The sequence below is a fragment of the Pygocentrus nattereri genome, chromosome 8, assembly GCF_015220715.1.
Source record: "Pygocentrus nattereri isolate fPygNat1 chromosome 8, fPygNat1.pri, whole genome shotgun sequence".
Lineage (NCBI taxonomy): Eukaryota > Metazoa > Chordata > Actinopteri > Characiformes > Serrasalmidae > Pygocentrus > Pygocentrus nattereri.
Genome location: NC_051218.1, coordinates 44,675,865 through 44,692,518, shown reverse-complemented (window position 1 = coordinate 44,692,518; position 16,654 = coordinate 44,675,865). Strand labels below are relative to the sequence as shown.

Genomic DNA, 16,654 nt, shown 5'->3' with positions numbered 1-16,654 from the left:
CAGAATTCACAGCCAGCATGGAAAACATCAAAACACATGGAAAACATCAAAACAGTCACACAAACAATACAAAACAGTACATAAACAAAACGCAGCAGCTATTATACGCTAGCAGACTTACACTGGACCACACTCACGTTAATACGGAAGTGAGAGGTATTTCTGATTTTATAACGTGCTCAGAGATGATTGGTGGAGATCGTTTAACAGATTTATGCATGTCGAGCTTTTTCCTGGACAAGTACGGCATGTCCTCTAAACATATGTGTGTGTATGTGGGAGTGTGGGTGCGTGTCATGTTCATGATCCTCCCCACCAACATCCACATGTCGGTCATTACTGCACAGTTGTGTAGCTTATATCCCATTCAAGGTCATTCACATTTGTTTTTGTTTTGTTTTTTTCTCAAATGATGTGTCCATGAAATTCAAATGTGTTTGCCGTGTGTTTTAATTAACATCTCGCTGTGCCTTTTTTCCCTTTTTCTCAGCGCATACCTTTCAGACATACTGTGAAATGTCTTGCTTTAATTGTTGCATTCGCCTTCTTGAAAGTATGAGGCGCCCTTACAGGCCTTCTGTCAGGTAGAGCTCGAAAACGGTGGACGCTTCAGTATTAATCAGTTGAAGAGAAGATGCACTGGCGCAATGACAGCGGCCTGAAGCTCCAGTCCAGGGCTTTTTTGTTCTATTTTCCTTTTTTTTTTAAATCGGTGCAGGTTTTTCTCAAAGTAACTTGGTGTGAATCAACAAAAGAGGTTACTGATAACACTGACATGACTAATCACTCTTTTTACCCCTGCCAGTGCTTTTATTCTCTCTCTCTCTCTCTCTCTCTCTCTCTTTTTTCCTCTCTCTGTCTCTCTCTCTCTCTCTCTCTCTTTGTTTCCATTTGTTTTAGTGTCCTGTGCTTCCCCGGTACAGGAGCAAATCTTTCATTCTCTTTCTTTTCATCCTCTTTTTCACTCCATGCATCGTCTCTCTTGTGTAAGATAAGTGTCAACCGAGAATTGTCAGTTTTAAAGCCATGTCTTATCACAGCTCTCTCAGATACCAGATAAATAACACAGGACCTAAGCGTGTGCGCGGATTCCGAGACTGCATGCAGAAAGAAAGACTTGTCATGTGGCACATTTTTAAGGGAAGAAGAAATAAATAAATAATAACCAAAAAAAAAGGGACGACACAGAACATTTCATTCATCCGGACGAAAAGTGCTCTGCGTTAATTCGCCGTGGACACATACATGTAAACAGGCATGCGTGTAATATGAAGGGCTGGCTGATCTGCAGGAAGAAGCAGCCTCGCCAGCCAGAATGTTGTTTGCGATTAGCCGTTTCTTGAGGATTTCGAATTTCAGTCTCCGGTAGCCATGGCAACCCTGAATACAATATAAGGGTTTGAATGCGAGCCCAGTAGCTCTCTCCTCGCACTCGGAGCCAAACAACCACCATGCCTGAGAGAGAGTGAGAAGAGGGGGATTCATGTATGTCAAAACAGAGCCCTTCAAGCTCTTTTCGATCACGCCTCAGCATTTCATTAATAAATAAATAAATAAATAAATAAATACATTCAAAAAACTGAACAGCTCTTTCAGTGCGCTGTGTCGGCGTAAGCAAACAGACGCATACATAATCAGCGAATCCGCGGACAAAGAGGTTGAACGTGTGAATGGGGTGAAAGGCAGCATTTGGGTTCGAATGAATGAGGAATTTTGTGCCGATAAAACCTTCATTAGCGTCGTGCGAGGTAATCACGTCTTATTCGCTGGGAGGCCTCTGAGTACCGGGGCCTCCGTGTTCTTATACTGCGGCAATTTGGCATTATGAGATCCAGAGTGTCCATTAAATTTGAACACCGTTTCATCATCGAGGCCGCACAAAACGCGCCTGGCCACAGCGAGCAGACGATTGGCAATTAGATCCTGACCTTCCATACGGCGTCATCTGTTCACATCTATTTGCTCGGCCTGCACGGTTCATTAAGAGAGAGAGAGTCCGAGGCTGGTATCTGGGAGGGCCGCGTGCCGAGGTGGTGTTGAGCCTTGCTTTGCTGGGGGTGGAGGGGGAGAGAGAAGGTTTAATGGTGGCCACTCTTGCAGACATACGAGACACCGGCGCCAAACCCGTGATGGTGTACATTCATGGAGGCTCGTACATGGAGGGCACCGGGAACATGATTGACGGCAGCGTGCTAGCCAGCTACGGCAACGTCATCGTTATCACGCTCAACTTCCGGGTCGGCGTTTTAGGTAAGAAACCTCTGCATGTTTCCTCTTCTCACGGGGTCACGCGTGACCTCGCAACGAAAACACACACCTGGGACCACTTTCTAAACTTCTTTTTGCTGGATTGCGGGTGGGTTTTAGAGGCATACCAGCCTTTAAGACCTCCCCCCAAATTCCTCTGATCCAACGACACAGTAATCGATAATAAAAGCAAGCCAGCAAAAACGTCCTGCTAGCTAACTGGTCTGTTTCTTTCACTGTGTGGGGTTTATTTTTACTCTGTCTACGTGTTTAGTTCAGTTTTTTGGGGGGTGACTTTTCAGCCATGCTAACTTGCATTACATCCATGGGCCAACGACAGGCGTCCGCCCACCACTGGTGTCGAGTGCAGCATCGCTGCCCCCTGTACATCGAATTGATTTAGAAACTTCACATTCAGTTTGGTCCCACCCTAATAAGTGTTCCCGCTCACATTTAGCCCAGATTTCTTCACGGTGGTCCTCAGACGCTCTCATTACGAGATCAGACCCGCCCAGGCTACCCTTTCTGTAAAAAGATCCACTAATGGACACCTATGATGCAATTTTGTTCAATCTTTTTCATTGGGTTCAGACACATCTTAGGTAGTGGATTAATGATGCATAGAATTCCGTGCTGCTTTTTAGGTGTAAATATCATAAATCTTGAAATCGTTGTTTTCTGTTGGCAGACGACTGCACTTATCTTAAGAAATGATGCTGAAAGCAAGTAAAACCATCTGTCAGCAGTCTTACTAAACTCCTTAAAACAAGCTGAAGACTAAATAATCCTGTAATCTGTGCCACAAGCTCAAAATGGGGAATACTAGATGAACACTTTGTTTAAAAGCATTTATCTTGTAAATGCTTTTAAACTTATGCTTATCTAATAATGTACAATGATTATATGATATATAATCACAGTATATGATTAGAACAGATGCACATGATGGTAAAACGTTTCATTTGTGGTTATTTTTTGAGTTTGGTTCAAGATTTTTCCCCGATGCTGCCAACACGTTTTTATTTTACCATCATTTATCTCAGCATGTCTGAATGAACATAATTAAGTATTAATTATTCAATCCAGGTACCGGATGTTAGCCACGGGTGATATTGAGCTTCCTAGAGGAGATGTTTAGGAATGGTTTAACACATAAAACCATGGGTTATTGTATTGTTGCTGCTATTTATTCTAATATTGGTGTTTTTCTAAACAATTGTTTACCACCCAGATAAATGGATCTTTAGTTGTGCTTTTCTCAGGTGCCTAAAACTTGGCAAGCATAGAAATTGTGCACCATTTTTTTTTTATTTAGAAAATCAACTAAATGTAATTTGGTCAGAGGTAACTTTTACATTTTTTGCACAAGCGAAAAAAATTCATTTTACTCTTATCAGAGGTGATTATCTAATCAGTACAGTACATTAAATACCGTATGGAACAGTAATGAGTTTTTACCACTGAAATGATTTTCTGAATAGCTTTGGACTGTTTAAGCGGCTGATTTCTCCTGACTTGTTTTTAATCAAGTTAGGCATTTGATGGTGGGTGGACGAGATGTAACGCTCTTTGTGGAATTAGTGAAAGCCACGCTGTGAACATCAGTAGCTATACCTTCAGAAGAAGCTGTCAGCGGACAGTTCGTATGTAAAGCTTGCGTGCAGCAGTGCAGACCGAAGCCACAGGCTCAGTAAGTCTTTCTTTCCTCCTTTTTTTCCTTTGGCCCCGTGTTTTGTTGATAGCTTGTTGAAAAGTGTCTTTGCAAACATGTCTGGGCAACATTTCTCTTGCAACGTGAAAACCAAGCGCAGCTCCACAAATCTTCTGCTGCGAATGTGTGATAGAGAAAGAAAAATCCTGGAAATGTGAAATGTTTTTCACTGCAGGTGGGAGTAGCCGTGAACAATGCATTTGCTTTCATGGCTCACTGTAAATGTTTTAGTTGTTGGTAAACATGCGCCTATAACTTATGCACGGTATCAGAACCAGGATGAAGTAGGCTCAGCACTTTTGTCATTTAAAGCTATGTGCAGGCACTTAAAGCAGTATTTACACACTGACAGCTGCAGCAGATGTAATTGAAATTCAAGGCATAACGAACCGTTTCGTGCAAAGTAAATAAATAAAGAAAGCAATATTAATACAAAATGAGCAGTCTTTTAATTAGGCAGCTTAAAGGGATGAGCAGGGAATAATTGAGGCTCAGAGAGTTAGACAATATAATGAAGTGAAAAAAGGCAACTCTAACGACGGTGACCAAACACAGGTCCCTCTTCTCCCCGAGCAGCATTAACAATTGCATTAATAAAAGAGTAAAAACGGCTCTACTGTAACATGTTACTGACTACCAGGGACGCAGGGAGGGGCGGCTGAGGGGGTGGCCGCGCTCCCAGCATTCGCGACTGCTAAAAATAATAAGAAAAAACGTTCTGGACCATATAATAATTTGAGCGTAGTGAAGACCCACGTGTGCTTGTTTTAGAGTGGAATTTGCATTTGTATCATTTATTTATATGTTTTTCAAAACCTGCAGTAGCCGTGCAGCCTTTAAGTTAACGAACCAAAATGCTTCCTTCACCAACTTGCTTCACTGGCCTCACACGCAGGTTGAGGTGCAAAGAGGGAAAGCATATACGGAGTTATAGGCCGGTTCTGAGCCCTGAAGCAGGTAAATAATCTTCCAGTGTTTACTGTGTGACTGTGGATGTGAGACAGTCAGTTACCACACCACAGAACAACAGTCTGATTGATTGTTGCTGCGTGAGGTTCACCCAGAATGAGAAAGCAGAGAGTTGACATTCATCAGTGGTTTGATGCATCAATAGCCATGTTTACATGCAGCCTAATAATCTGTTAATAATCCGACTAAAAGCTCAATCGGAACAATACGTCCATGTAAACACCTCAGCCGGAATAGTCTAGTCCGATTGAGGCCATTCGGAATGCAGCTTCTATCTAATCCTGTAAATAATCCAATAAATAGAAGAATAATATATGTGTAAACGTCTGTATCCGATTACGTTCCCTATCGGAAAGTTTAAGTCATAGTGAGAGTTTATACCGTCCAACACGGCGGAGCAGAAACTGGTCTGCAGAGGAGACGAAGTTCATGCTCTGATCTTTAAAAGACGGCGGCGGGACGGACGTCCAGCTTATGCGTCTCAGAACACGACGTCTTCCTCTCGGCCTTCTTTAATAAGGACATGTGATAAATAAAATATCAAAGTTATGTTTGTATCAAAAGCTCCTTCAAACAAGCTAAAGCAGCCAGGAGAAAAGTGGAAATCGTTTTTAAATTTTATTATACTAATAATAAAAAGATGTATTGGTAAATAAAAGGGCCCTAATAATTTTCTGGAATTGCTCAAAGTGTTTTGTGCAGAAACGTTCTATGATAAAAACACATTTTCGTTTAAACTTCAATGGTTTTACTGAAGTGTCGGTCTTAGTGATTTGTGGTTTGTCACCATCAGAAGAGATTGGTATGTAGCCTTTTCAGCTCCTCGGGACCACCGGTGGGTCCAAACCGCACTTGGTCGTGTTCTTCATAACGTTCATACTCCATAAGCTCCATTCAGAAGCTGGGCGTTGTGTGAGGCTGTAGCTCTTCTCTCCAGTCTAATAGACGGTGACGTCATTTTAAACCCTTATAATAAAAGAAGCTGAACTCAGTTTGTTTTTCTACTGAAAGTCGACCCGTTTTTCCCCAAATCTGGGCTCTAAACTATAAACAGACGGCGTCTCTTCAGTGATCTGCTCTGGAAACATCACTTTTAGAGAACAACACAAAGAGCGGCGGAGATTTTTGGCTTTCAGCAGTAAATTGTAAGGATGTAGTGATATGTGGAGATCAGAAAACACATGTTCTGTTCATTTGAGGGGCTTTTACAAAAAGTAAATAAATATATAAAAATGTGCATTAATTTCATGCAGTTACTGAATAATTTGTCTTACAATTTGGTCACGAAAATCCAGATGGACAAATCAGAATGAAACCTTGGAGAATAAGAGGAGAAATCGGCTTATTTCAGACAAACCCGGCCGAGGCTACTACAGCATCTGCAGCATCAACACAAGCTCAGGTTGGCTGTGCATCATTTGTGGCGAGATGGTCTCATATGTCTCCTCATGCTGAAAACATCTGCACTTAGTGGCGCGGAAAACTGTCAATATGAGTAACATCAAATGCAGCGTTTTGAAAGTTAATGTTTTGGTTAATGCTTTTGGGCTGTGGCTTAACATTAATGTATCTTCACTGAATGGTTCAGCATCTGTGGGGTTTTTTTTTTTTTTTTCCCAGAAAAAAGCACATTTTTAATGTTTATTTTCCGGTTGATGCTCTGGTTTTATTAACATGTTGTTCTTTAATGCTGTACACTGTAAAAATCGTGTCTTCTGAAGTGAGAGTGTCTTAAATCCAGCGGTATATCTGATATTTCTCATCGTGAGACTGCTGTATAATAAGAATATTATAAGGTTATGTAACTCAGTAAGTCAAATGATCTCACTACATTATCAGATAATATTGTTTGCATATAGAATAAATTTGAGATCATTTCACTTGACAGGACCATTTTTCGCCGTGTTCTAGACTCTGTGGGCCACCGTAGTAAAGCCCCCAGGCGGTGCTCTCCTGAATAAATGTGTTGTGTAAAATTCATGTTCCTATTAGTTTACTTCCAGCAGCTCGTGCACACAGTGCACTTCCAACTTGAAGGGAAAGCCCTGATTGAACTGCTTTGTAGTTTCCGTTCTGGCTGTCTTTGAGTTTTGCGAGGATGTCGGCATCCAGTTCTGCGTCCGCTGCATTTCCGATATGAAATTGGTTGAAATGAATTTGGATTCTGGCATGACGACCAGATTTTACATCCCACTGCATCACCAAAGCTGTTGTTATTCTAACATACGGCAGGGTCATCAAGTCCAAGAAACCTCATCATCTTTACATCTAATTTAAGAAATATTACTGAATATTATACAGCTGTCTGCGAAGGTTTGGGCACTTCTGACAAGTTACCACGTCCTCCAGAGGGAACAGACTGAAATTATGTTTTTATACAGTATTTATGTGAATTCACATTGGAAAAAATAAAGCATAACATTTCTAATGATCTTTAATCTAGTCAGTATACCTTACTTTTCTCATTTTGATTTCGTTGTAAGTTTATTACAAGATTTTATAACTCATTTCAGATATTTTTGCTTGTTTTAAGTTTAGTAGGTCAAATTGGCAGATAATGCAGCTTGTTGTAAGAAATATGCTTGAAACACGTCAATATTATCTGCCAATATTTTGAGATGTTATGACTACAATCACAATAGTGGTCTAGAAGTTGTTACAATGGCAACTCAAAATGAAAAATATTAGATATATCAACTAGATTTAAGATCATTTCAGGTGTTGAAACCATTTTTTGCACTTTACATGCCACATTTCATGTTTTCCACGGTACGTTAAATTTAGCTAATAAACAGTAATTGTGCACTGAAGTGAGCTGAAGTGTGACGTCTGTAGACGATGTGAACTCATTTTCATTTAGACACTTAACGACATCATGTAAGTTGACCAGAGGTGCTTAAAGCTCTGCTTATGACTGCATTAGTTACTGACTTACAATACTGTGCAAAAGTCAGAGACCAGCCTTCGTTTTTTTTTTTTTTTTTTCCTTTTCCAGTCAAAACAGCCTTTAAGTTATCCACTTGCATAAGGAAGAGTTTCAGGACACAGGAGTTTCTGAAAGTAGGAGATACAAATTAAATGGAACTCCTAACAACCATGCAAGATCTGATCGCCACCAAACTGTCCCCATCAGATAAACAGCACTTAAAGCTTTCATGTTTGTAGAGGTAGAGGAGAAAATCAAGCTCCGCCCAAATGTGTGTGTGTGTGTGTGTGTGTGTGTGTGTGTGATTGATACTTTATCTTGCTTTACCAGAAAAGGACTAGATTTCCTGACTAATTAAAGCATAAGAGACATATGTGTAACATATAAATAGAATATACCATGAATTCAAAAGATAGGAACTAGTATATAACCTTTAAAACAAGACTATTAATCTCATATTTCCCAGTCTAAGATTTGAAATCTTGGCAAGCACAACAATTTACAGTGTAATAAAGGAAAATTACTGAAAAAATCGATTTTATACACATATTATTTGCTATGATTATTTGCATAATCATACTCCACTAGTATTAAGTCATTTCTACTTAAATTAGAGATGTACTTTCTTGTTACAAGGCCGCAGTAAGAATGCAAAAAAAAGATGATCTAAAACCAGCATTTTATACTAATTTCATCCTGTTCAACGCTCACGACAGCTTATGGGCTTGAGTCGTCTGTGTTGTGTCTTTCTGTAACGTAACTATGTTTTCTACTTATTTCCCAGTGCTAAAAAATGAACAGCTTGCTGTTTTGACAGGAAATGACATGAATGCTATGGTCTGCACAGTACTGTAGTTACAGTAACTAAGGTCTCTGTACCGTCCCAATTAAAGAGGACTGCTTAATTTCTCCTTCTGGAGTTCTGTCATCTTCCTCCAGCGCTTTCTCCCATCCGATAGAAGCGGTAATTAAGGCTTCAAAGGGTGGACCCTCTCTCTCCTGGGGCTCTATTTGGAAAGCTTTACATCCAGATCCTTCTCCATTTAGATGAATGAGAATTCGTTACAGGTTTAATGTTTAATTACAAATGCCGGGATGCTGGTGAGATCCCCCTGCTAGGATGCGGCGTATGGAGATTTGGATGCTCCATAAATGATGGGTCAGGGACCTAAGGAGCCTAGTTTGTTTACAGAACTGCTTCCTTGTTTGCAAGCAGGCCATCGATTGGGGTAGAAGTGTGTGTGTGTGTGTGTGTGTGTGTGTGTATAGGTGTGTGTGTGTGTGTGTCAGAGAATAGGCCTGGGTTGCAGTGTCTCTGTAATGATGTGTAATGAGCCCCAGTCAGAAGGGAGTATCTTGTATCACTGCTCTTCACAAATATAATTACTCACTGGTTCTCCGGAGCATGTCAATTTCCAGCTCCTATGGGGAAGACTTAATTACTGTTTCCATACACATTAAAAATTAACAATGGCTGCTTCTCTTTTCCGACACCAAGGTGAGTTTTTTTTGCCTGCAGACTGGCCATTCGGATGAACGGTGGCTTATGACAACTGTTTCTGCCGCACTTAAGCAGTGGAAGAATGTGATCTTATAAAATTGCGTTTGGAAGCAGGCACTGGCTTTTGCAGCGATGGGACGTGTGGGTGTCATTGAGAGACGCTCGCTATGACTGCTGACATGGCTTTGCGGCCTCGGCGACTGACAGAGCAGGAGAACTGGTGATCAAACCAAACGGAATGTAAATCGCTTTGTAATTTGCAGGAAGCGTTCATTCCCCACTGCACACGCTCATGGTTCTCCTGGCTCTCGGTGTAGTCAAGGCCCTTATTAGAAGAGCTGTGGATGTGGTTGCCAAGGCTGCTAATTTGAGCCACCGCTCGCTTGCAGTTTATCCCATTGTGTTGAAGCACTGGCTGTGACTTGCAGCCATTTGTACTTTTTTGTAGGGGCACGGTGGAGAAATCAACATTATCTAACCCGTTTATGTAAAATGGCCATGAAGCGATTCTCCCTGGAGTTGCGGCGACGTTTGAAAACGAAGCCGCCTGCCATTTTCCACGCGGGATGCAAAGTTAAAGATTCACCGGCTTTCATTGACGTTTGGATGAATTCGTTCGTATTACGCCGAAACGAGAGAGCATTTCTTTTCACCCCGTTAACGTCAGGCAGTGAAGGATCGGAGAAATGGTTTTCAAGCGTTTTCCCCCACCGCGACCAGCCGGCACAGGCCTACTGCAAATCAAATCCAGGAAACTTCGCCATCCGGCTTGCCGATTTCGGCTGATCTGATGTCGCTTGCCCAAATAAGATCAGCTGTCTGTATATGGATTTCCTGTGACTGCCACCGTGCCGCGTTGTTAGTGGTGGCTGTCAATTAGACACCTCAAAACGTTTGATATACAGATCGTTTAGCATTCAAGAGCCACAGGATCATATTTATTCCACAGGAGAGTTGTGATAACTGCTGATGTCAGTATCAACTGAGCCAATAATGCCACATCATATATAATTAGAGCGCTGAAGCGCTAAACTGTCCTCATTCCTGGTCTTTTAAATGTGTTTCTGATCATATCAGAAACGTTTCAATCTGGTGTTGAAAGATGAATATTTTTTGTTTTATTAAGATGAATGACATTCACTTTTGAGGAACACTTCACTTGAGCCCTCCTATGTACTACTGACATAACCATGCCATAAACATGTTACGGCAGATGTCATGTGCTGTGATTAATTGCCATAACAGATTATGTCCAGTAAAACAGCCAGTGTCGGGTGTGGGGGCAATCGGGACTCCTGGGATCTTGTGGGACGGTAACATTTTGGGACAGTTACTGTGAGCTGATGAATAAACTCATAAGAGCATTTAGACAAACTATAAATTACATTCCATTACATTAACTTATGTTCAAGTGCATATCTGTAGCAATTTAGGGGTTAAACCAGGGACCCTCATCTCAAGTGGTACAGCCCCGGTTTGCTGATTATAACTGAGCCTTGTACAGTGGACAGAGATTGGAAGAAGCTTCATATTCTCATTTTCCATTCCACCTTAAATGATGCAGCAATTACATTCAAACTCTATGGGCACTAATGTGTAATTGCTGCACTGTTTAAGGTGGACAGTCAAATTTGAAACTAACACCAGCCTCAGGATTCAGCGCGATGATGTGAATCTGGTACTTAGGCAGTGCTGTTCAGAGTTCATTACCTTTTATCACATTACTAGTGAAGCAATTTTCATATGTCAATCATATGAAGGTGGACAGCAGCAGTAAGAACTTAAACATAACTTACTTAGAGTTCGATCAGAGGGCAAAAGATTGGCTGTTTTCTCCACTCACACCATCAGTCGCTTCCGATGAAGCTCCCAACCTGGAAAATCACCTCAGATTGTAAAAAATAAAACTACAGTTGCCCTTTTATTGTAAACTGACTATGTAAAGCCATTACATGTATTCCGTTACTACCCAGCCCTGATTAAGTCCATGCTATGTAGCAGGGTACAGTGCCTCTTTCTCTTGCGAGAGAACATCTCCATTCTTTTTCTAATGTTCTATATGAAATCATCTAGGATTAGGATTTCTTTGTATACAAGGCCATGAACATGCTTTAAAGCAAACATCAAAGTGCCCCGACAACGAGCATCTTTCATCTGGGTCAAGGACTCAGATGCATTGCATGTGAAGTAGAACACGTAAGCAGGGGAGGCAGTTGTGTTTAAAAGCACTTGAATGTTGTCATGTGTTCATATAATAGTCAAAGGGGCTCTTCCTCTTCTGTCTTTTCTCTTCCCCCCGAGTAAATAGCCTTTGTTGTCAATGATTTGCCCTTTCCTGAAACAAGAAACTAGAGCATTCTTTGTTCGTTTGATGTTTCCATTTGGCTTTTGTGCTTTTTGAAGTAACTGTAGACAGTTTCTCTCGCAAGTTAAACCATTTTTAATTTCAAAAGCCTGAGACGAAAATGGAGGGATGCTCAACGATATTCTCCATTCAGTCATGCATGCTGAAAACTAGGAGAACGTTGGAAAATTAAAAAAAGAACAAAGACCTTTTAAAGAAATGAGGACAAATGAAGGAATGCAGTTCTCCAACATCTGATAAGACAACTCCAGCCTACACACGGTGTTTATGAGAAATCAACACTGTTTGAAATGTGGCATATATTTTATGTTCTATGTTCCCTGGATCACCACTGCACTGCCACTATCTTTATACAGCCATACATACTGCATATCGCGCTGCCACTTTGTTTATACAGCCATACATACTGCATATCGCGCTGCCACTATGTTTATACAGCCATACATACTGCATATCGCGCTGCCACTATGTTTATACAGCCATACATACTGCATATCGCGCTGCCACTATGTTTATACAGCCATACATACTGCATATCGCGCTGCCACTATGTTTATACATCCATACATACTGCATATCGCACTGCCACTTTGTTTATACAGCCATACATACTGCATATCGTGCTGCCACTATGTTTATACAGCCATACATACTGCATATCGCGCTGCCACTTTGTTTACACAGCCATACATACTGCATATCGCGCTGCCACTTTGTTTATACAGCCATACATACTGCATATCATGCTGCCACTTTGTTTATACAGCCATACATACTGCATATCGTGCTGCCACTATGTTTATACAGCCATACATACTGCATATCGCGCTGCCACTTTGTTTACACAGCCATACATACTGCATATCGCGCTGCCACTTTGTTTATACAGCCATACATACTGCATATCATGCTGCCACTTTGTTTATACAGCCATACATACTGCATATCGTGCTGCCACTTTGTTTATACAGCCATACATACTGCATATCATGCTGCCACTTTGTTTATACAGCCATACATACTGCATATCGCGCTGCCACTATGTTTATACATCCATACATACTGCATATCGTGCTGCCACTATGTTTATACAGCCATACATACTGCATATCGCGCTGCCACTATGTTTATACATCCATACATACTGCATATCGTGCTGCCACTATGTTTATACAGCCATACGTACTGCATATCGTGCTGCCACTTTGTTTATACATCCATACGTACTGCATATCGTGCTGCCACTATGTTTATACATCCATACGTACTGCATATCGCGCTGCCACTTTGTTTATACATCCATACGTACTGCATATCGCGCTGCCACTTTGTTTATACATCCATACGTACTGCATATCGCGCTGCCACTTTGTTTATACAGCCATACGTACTGCATATCGCGCTGCCACTTTGTTTATACATCCATACATACTGCATATCGCGCTGCCACTTTGTTTATACATCCATACATACTGCATATCGCGCTGCCACTTTGTTTATACATCCATACATACTGCATATCGCGCTGCCACTTTGTTTATACAGCCATACATACTGCATATCGCGCTGCCACTTTGTTTATACAGCCATACATACTGCATATCGCGCTGCCACTTTGTTTATACAGCCATACATACTGCATATCGCGCTGCCACTTTGTTTATACAGCCATACATACTGCATATCATGCTGCCACTTTGTTTATACAGCCATACATACTGCATATCGCGCTGCCACTTTGTTTATACAGCCATACATACTGCATATCGCGCTGCCACTTTGTTTATACAGCCATACATACTGCATATCGCGCTGCCACTTTGTTTATACAGCCATACATACTGCATATCGTGCTGCCACTTTGTTTATACAGCCATACATACTGCATATCATGCTGCCACTTTGTTTATACAGCCATACATACTGCATATCGCGCTGCCACTTTGTTTATACAGCCATACATACTGCATATCGCGCTGCCACTATCTTTATACAGCCATACATACTGCATATCGCGCTGCCACTATCTTTATACAGCCATACATACTGCATATCGCGCTGCCACTATGTTTATACAGCCATACATACTGCATATCGTGCTGCCACTTTGTTTATACAGCCATACATACTGCATATCGCACTGCCACTTTGTTTATACAGCCATACATACTGCATATCGCACTGCCACTTTGTTTATACAGCCATACATACTGCATATCATGCTGCCACTTTGTTTATACAGCCATACATACTGCATATCATGCTGCCACTATGTTTATACAGCCATACATACTGCATATCGCACTGCCACTTTGTTTATACAGCCATACATACTGCATATCGTGCTGCCACTTTGTTTATACATCCATACATACTGCATATCGCACTGCCACTTTGTTTACACAGCCATACATACTGCATATCGCACTGCCACTTTGTTTACACAGCCATACATACTGCATATCGCGCTGCCACTTTGTTTATACAGCCATACATACTGCATATCATGCTGCCACTTTGTTTATACAGCCATACATACTGCATATCGCGCTGCCACTTTGTTTATACAGCCATACATACTGCATATCGCGCTGCCACTATCTTTATACAGCCATACATACTGCATATCATGCTGCCACTTTGTTTATACAGCCATACATACTGCATATCGCGCTGCCACTTTGTTTATACAGCCATACATACTGCATATCGCGCTGCCACTATGTTTATACAGCCATACATACTGCATATCGCGCTGCCACTATCTTTATACAGCCATACATACTGCATATCGCGCTGCCACTTTGTTTATACAGCCATACATACTGCATATCATGCTGCCACTTTGTTTATACAGCCATACATACTGCATATCGCGCTGCCACTTTGTTTATACAGCCATACATACTGCATATCGCGCTGCCACTATCTTTATACAGCCATACATACTGCATATCATGCTGCCACTTTGTTTATACAGCCATACATACTGCATATCATGCTGCCACTTTGTTTATACAGCCATACATACTGCATATCGCGCTGCCACTTTGTTTATACAGCCATACATACTGCATATCGCGCTGCCACTATCTTTATACAGCCATACATACTGCATATCGCGCTGCCACTTTGTTTATACAGCCATACATACTGCATATCGCACTGCCACTTTGTTTATACATCCATACATACTGCATATCGCACTGCCACTTTGTTTATACAGCCATACATACTGCATATCGCGCTGCCACTTTGTTTATACAGCCATACATATTGTATATTTTCAGTTTGGCTGAATATTGGACTTTCACCCCAATATCTCCTGAAATTAACATTGAAAAATAATCAAACCCACCTTTTCTCACTATAGAGATCAAATTCCAGCCATATTTACGCAATGTTTTGGAAATGTGGATCATGAACAGTGTAGTCATTAGGGAACTCTTTAAACTGTGCATAACAAATTCCTCATATTTCGTCATAAAAAGGCAAAACCACATCAATTCTGTTACAGTAAACAGAGTGGCTTCCTTTAGTCCTACTACAAATCCCAGTTAAAGGAATCCATTCACAGCTAAATACTTGGGAAATTAAACTTAAATGGTGTTCACAAGATGCACTGAAGCCTCAGTGATGTATATTTCAGCAACACTGGGCCACATTCATAAACCTCACTGACAGATTTACCGTAACGTAAAGAGTAAATAGCGTGTCGGTAACACATTCGCTCATTCATAAATTTCATGTAGTCCTGCTGTCAAACTCTTCTTTAGATGCAGATCAAACAGGCTGCAGGTCAGATGTGATCTTTTATAAATCATCTAATGCAGGGGTGTCAAAGTCAACCACTAAAAAAATAAAAAACACCATATAAAAAAACCTTAAATTCTGTGTTACTATTTTATTTTTACGTAACATTTCGTCATGACCCCCACTGACCATTGTTTATTGAAAATACTGTATGCCAAAACCACAGAAAATGGGCACTGAATACTTTAATGGTACAAAATTAATTTTGAATAAAATAATTTTTTTTAAATTTAAAATATAAATACAATATAAAACAACCTTAGTGGCAGAGAACTGTTAAACCGGTTTAAATGTCCCCAGTGTACAGTAGGGTTTTAAAACTGGCCATTCGCTTGACTAGACACCTGGCACTTTATTTATTTATTTATTTATTTATTTATTTATTTAGTGTGCCACAGTCCCATAGATTGTTGTTGGGGAGGGGGTGGGAGCACACATTACGTTGCAGTGCATGCTGGGAACTGTAGTGCAGCTCATGGTGAAATGGGCTGAGTAAGATTGTGCCACGGGCCTGTTCTGACCCACTGGCTTTGCGTTTGACACATGGGACCTACTGGATCTGTTTTCTGTTTGTGTGCGTGGTAAAGTAGAAACGTGCTGCAGCTCCCTGCAGAGCCGTCGTCACCGGTTCTTATCTCAATCATATGGTTGTGTTATTTATGCTGAAACACGTCTAAACCAATTAGATTGTGTCATCAGAACTAACTGTTGTATTAAGGTCAACCAAACAGCGAACTATTCTGGCTTTCATTGAATTTTATCAGCCGACCCTCCATATGTGGATGCTCTGTAGAGTAGAAAGCTAATAATCGCAAAGTTCTGATACACATAGGTATTTGAACCCCAGCAGCCTCACTCAGCCCCCTGTAACTCTGTTTTCACTTACATAGCCATACATTGTACTGGTGACCGGAGAATAAACGTGGAAATGCAGTGAACCCACACCAGTCCTGTACTGAACTCAACAACAGCTAACCTGAGGCCTGCGGCACGTCAGCAGCTACACAACATCATGTCCTCACACGCATCTCCAAATTACCCTTACTGTAAGAGATCAGACAGATTTTAATAAAATATCAGGCTCAAAAAGATGTAATCCTTTTTTCTTGTCGACTGCCTCTT

The 16,654-nt window shown here is 41.1% G+C and overlaps 1 protein-coding gene across 5 annotated transcripts in view; it reads left to right on the top strand.

The window, feature by feature from the left end:
* Positions 1-16,654, top strand: part of nlgn3a (neuroligin 3a) — a 224,196-nt gene that overhangs the window by 90,769 nt on the left and 116,773 nt on the right. For all 5 annotated transcript variants that reach the window (XM_017712536.2, XM_017712535.2, XM_017712532.2 and 2 more), the window contains one exon: positions 2,101-2,250. In XM_017712536.2, coding sequence (XP_017568025.1) covers positions 2,101-2,250 — 150 coding nt within the window. The remainder of the gene's footprint in view (positions 1-2,100; positions 2,251-16,654) is intronic.